Source organism: Sitophilus oryzae, unplaced genomic scaffold, assembly GCF_002938485.1.
Source record: "Sitophilus oryzae breed Bouriz unplaced genomic scaffold, Soryzae_2.0 scaffold_187_pilon_pilon, whole genome shotgun sequence".
NCBI lineage: Eukaryota > Metazoa > Arthropoda > Insecta > Coleoptera > Curculionidae > Sitophilus > Sitophilus oryzae.
In genome coordinates, this window is record NW_022146590.1 from 1 (window position 1) to 4,520 (window position 4,520).

The 4,520-nt window shown below is 33.3% G+C and overlaps 1 protein-coding gene across 1 annotated transcript; it reads right to left on the bottom strand.

Annotated features, from left to right (window-relative positions):
* Nucleotides 1-1,301: 1,301 nt before the first annotated feature.
* On the bottom strand, nt 1,302-4,356 carry LOC115883378 (the record flags this gene model as incomplete). Its single annotated transcript, XM_030901744.1, has 2 exons — nt 3,986-4,356; nt 1,302-1,491 (listed from the first exon to the last, which is right to left on the bottom strand). Coding segments are annotated over exons 1-2 (437 nt in total), but the record flags the coding sequence as incomplete, so codon positions are not given.
* Between the last annotated feature and the right edge of the window lie 164 nt (nt 4,357-4,520).

Genomic DNA, 4,520 nt, shown 5'->3' on the forward strand with positions numbered 1-4,520 from the left:
GTTTATTTACCTATGAAACGTAACTCCTGGCTCTTTCTTGTCACTGCTGCTTTTACATTTGAAAGCTGAACAACTAATCAGCATTGTAATAAAGTTTATACAAAGTTCACTACACACAAACTATTAAAAATTGCTAAAATTGTTGTTGGTGACCAGCTGATGGCTCATTGTTTGCCACCAAAAGAAAAGGCGTCTAAGGTCACAAATTCTGCTGCAGCCCGTATAGGGGCGTTACATGTCCTTATATTCTTAAGTCATTGGTTTCGACACTTTAGTTTTGTGTTTTTGGTTTAAATAAATAGTGTTGATACTTTAAGCTTAAAAATGTTTACTAGCAGACCTTGCAGTCGAACATTGCTCTTTTTAGAACCTCTTTAGTGCGAAGTGTACAAAATAACTAAATAACCGTAAAAAACTCATCGCAACTTTATCAGAATATTTTGAACTGTGCTGTTAAGAAGAGTGAGTTTTATTGATGTAAATAATAACTGTTTATATATTTATAATTAATTAATTTTTGTTTCCTAAAATATTTTGATTAAAACAAAAATATATAAAAGTGGACAACGCTGTGCCGGTCAAGCTTAATCACGTGACTAAAAGTTTATTTGGTATGAACTGTACAGGATGGCTCGAATTCGACGCTCATCATTGGGATTTCGGAAACCGTAAGAGATACAGGATCGATTAAATGGAGACAAAGTTGCGCAATTTGATGCTCAATAAAATGCCGTATTGCATTTTTATTTTTTTGCATAAAATATTCAGGTGATGGAATTTTCTGTACGAAACGTCGGCAAATATCAAAGTGACTATATATAGTGTTTTAAGAGTGATGAAAGGAATTAATTAAATTGAAAAAAATCAGGTCCGTATTTAAAATATCACACAGAGTTATAGAGCAGAAAAAGTGGCCATGAAAATGTGTTTTTCATTTTAAGTTATCTTAACAAATAAAGCCAGGAAACAATAGAAGACAAAATTGAAAATTCCGTTTTTTTTTTCGAAAGTATTCGGAATTTTTCAAAATTCAATAGGGCATTTTATTGAGCATCAAATTGCGCAACTTTGCCTCCATTTAACCGATCCTGTATCTCTTACAGTTTCCGAAATCCCAATGATAAGCGTCGAATTCGAGCCACCCTGTACACTTATACAAAATTCCGAAGTTTTTTACTATAGGAGCTACACATATACCCGACGAACTTTGCCGGACCCTGTATAATCTGTATTGAATTTTAGGAATTTGTAACATTTAAAAAAAATACTTAAATTTAGTGCAGATCGTTTTGTCGACTTACGTGGGTGGATTTACGATGTTGAACAGCTCCACTGGAGAAGTGGGCACCCTGCGTACTATCATTTTCTTTCCATCGGTGGACCCCATTCCGACTGAGGCCCACGATCGCACAGAACCGGCTTCAGAGAAAGGTTTGGCGCTGAATCCGTAACCAGAATCCACACTACTGGGGGCCCTTCTAGACTGAACAGCTATAAACATTAGAAAAAATTAACATTCCACTACACGAAAACTTCAAAACCTATAAATTTTTATTTTTAAGTAACCATAATGCAAAATTTTGTCTTGCAGTTAAAGTTTGATGAACACTATGAGAGGAAGGTAAAACCAAAATATGGAATAGTATTCCTAATATAGAATATCGCCATTTCTCGGAAACAAATACGCCTGATCGTAAAAGACAGTGGTCATCATTATATTCACATGCAGGTTTTGCCTTTTCATTCAAACGGGCTTTGTGGCCTCGGTGGGGTGTTTAAGGTACTCAAAGCCAGTGTTTCTTGATACGTGATCTTTTCTTATCTATGGGGCTATGAAAAAGGACGGGGGGGCGGTAAGCTGTTGATTGGTAACCACCGATTGTAAACCGCTAATTTAAAAGTTTGATAAGCTCTTTCTTTTAAGCTCAAAATGATTAATAATAAACCTTTTAATATTCGGTGCCTAAACTATCATTTCAAATATCGGCGAGTTCTAAATAATGTTGCCGTTTCTAAACAATAGTATACTGTTTTATTAGGATTAAATAAGATACTTTTTGTGGTGAAGCTGTACGTTTGACAATATTACAGGTGAGGCACAAAAAAAGTAATTTTACTCTGTATAGAACAATTTTTTCAAACGTTTTATTTTTTCAAACAAATAATTTTTTAAACAATTTCAAACGTTGCAAATAATAAAAAAGATTAAAAGTAATACCCTGTAAGTAATTATACAGGGTGGTCCAAACTATATTCCTGAAACTTCGGCAGCATATTCGGCAGATAAAAATATGTAAAAAGTTCGTATAAATGTATGTCCTAAAATGTTTAGTTTCGAAGATAGAGGGTGTAGAAGTTTCATTTTTATTTCGATTTTTTCAAATAATTTCTGAAGTAAGGTCAATATTTGGATGAAAATTGATGTCTGGGAGTTTTTTGACATGTGAAATTTGATTTTGATCTCAGTATGACTCTTACTAGTAGAGGGCGCCACCTACATATTTTTAAACTGGTTTGAATAGTAATAACTTTTCGTCTGTACCTGTATAAAACTACTGAATAAAAAAATATATATTTACGACGTTTTTTACGTGAAAAAGATCTCTTGGTAAAAATCGCTTCGAGTAATGGTTTTCGAGATATGTGGAATCGAAATTATCAATACCTGTCATCACTGACATAAATTAACATGTTGACTAAATAGTTATTAGACTGAAATCATAAATTTGATTTTTTTTGTGTCAAAAGTTCAACAGAAACTGTTTTATCATCATTTTTTGCAGAAAAATGTATGATTAATTTAAAAAAATAAAAATTTCCCAAATTTATTATTTCAGTGAAATAACTATCTACTCAACGTGTTTATTTTTCGTCAATAATGACATGTATTGTCTATTTCCATACTAAATATCTTAAGAATGGTTGCTCGTAGCGATTTTTACAAAGAGATATTTTTTACGTAAAAAGTCACAGAGATGTATATTTTTTCACTAGGTAGTTTTATACAGGTACGGACAAAAATTACGCTTTTTATTGCGCTTCAAAACAGTTAAAACACGTGTGGGTGGCGCCCTCTACTAATAGGAGTCATATTGACACGAAAACCCCCAAATTTCTCATGTCAAAAAACTCCCAGACACCAATTTTAATCCAAATATTGACGTTACTTCAGAAATTATTTAGAAAAAATCGAAATAAAAATGAAACTTCTACACCCTGTATCTCTAAAAGTAAGCATTTTAGGACATACATTTATACGAACTCTTTTACTTATTTTTATCTGCAGAATGCGCTGCATTCCGAAGTGTCTGAAGCCTTTTCTAAAAAGATCTATATTTTTCTACCGTATGATCGAATAAAAACGGTCAGCGATGGCCATGAAATGAAGGTCGCTGTCATTTTATATGTAAAATTATATGGGAAATGTCATCGATCGTCATTTCCAAGCCAACTGGACGCCGTTTTTTTTTGATCATATGACATTTCGGAATGAAGATGTAAATCACAAATCATTTTCAAAAAAACTTAAATTTTAAGTCTTAAGTCACAAACTAAATGGTATTCCATATTTGGTTCCTTTCCTTTATGTAAATTATCTTTATGGTCGTTATACATTTATTATGATACAGGGTGAGTCTGAAATAAGTGCAAATATTTTCAGGGCTGGTAGAACTGGATAATAGAATCTTATTTTCTCTTTGCCGTTTTTCAAGTAAGTCCAAAATATCCGAATTATTTTACTTTGAAAATTAAAAAAATATATATTTTTCGCTTAAATTTTGAGAACCAAACTAGATCTTTTCTAGATACCTAAGGTCTAGATATCAAGTTAGTCATTATCAATATATATTATGTGTTTTAACTAAAAATTAAAAAACTTCTTTTCGCGAAAAAAACACATACATAGACGTGGAATCGAAATATACTATCCCTAAAAATATTTTGACTTATTTAAGACTCACCACGTATATTTAAAAATAAATACCTTGCATATCCATAATATGATGATAGTTTTTTAAAGACCTAATGCTAGGATCCCGTCTAAAATTCGGACTGCTTATACTAGAAACCATGCTGGTGGATGGTCCGGCCGAATTCTCGACAAAGTTTCGGTTTCGAACGGTCATCTTCCTCAGGGATCCTCTCGGACTATCCGACCAATCATTCTCGCCAGTTTTTTTCGGTGGTTCACTGCTGCCACCTGCCGATGTCGATCCCGGGATCGCCTTCATTTCCAATCTGCCACTCTCGTCATCTGCGTAAAACGGAAAAAATTGAATCGGGTCTCATAATGGCGTCTCCATTTCTGGGATGTTGTTAACGCAAATGCAAAGTTCGGTAAAATGAAGCGCTTTCGCAATAATTATTCGACTTTACGCGTTTTCCAGGCCTTATCTACATATCAGAAGCTTGTTTGTTTTTTGGTTTATCTAAAATTTCTATTCTTATTCTTATACCGGGTGCGTCTCGAAAGTGGCTCACCCCTATAACTTTTTTATTTTTTACCTTCCTGTTTCACC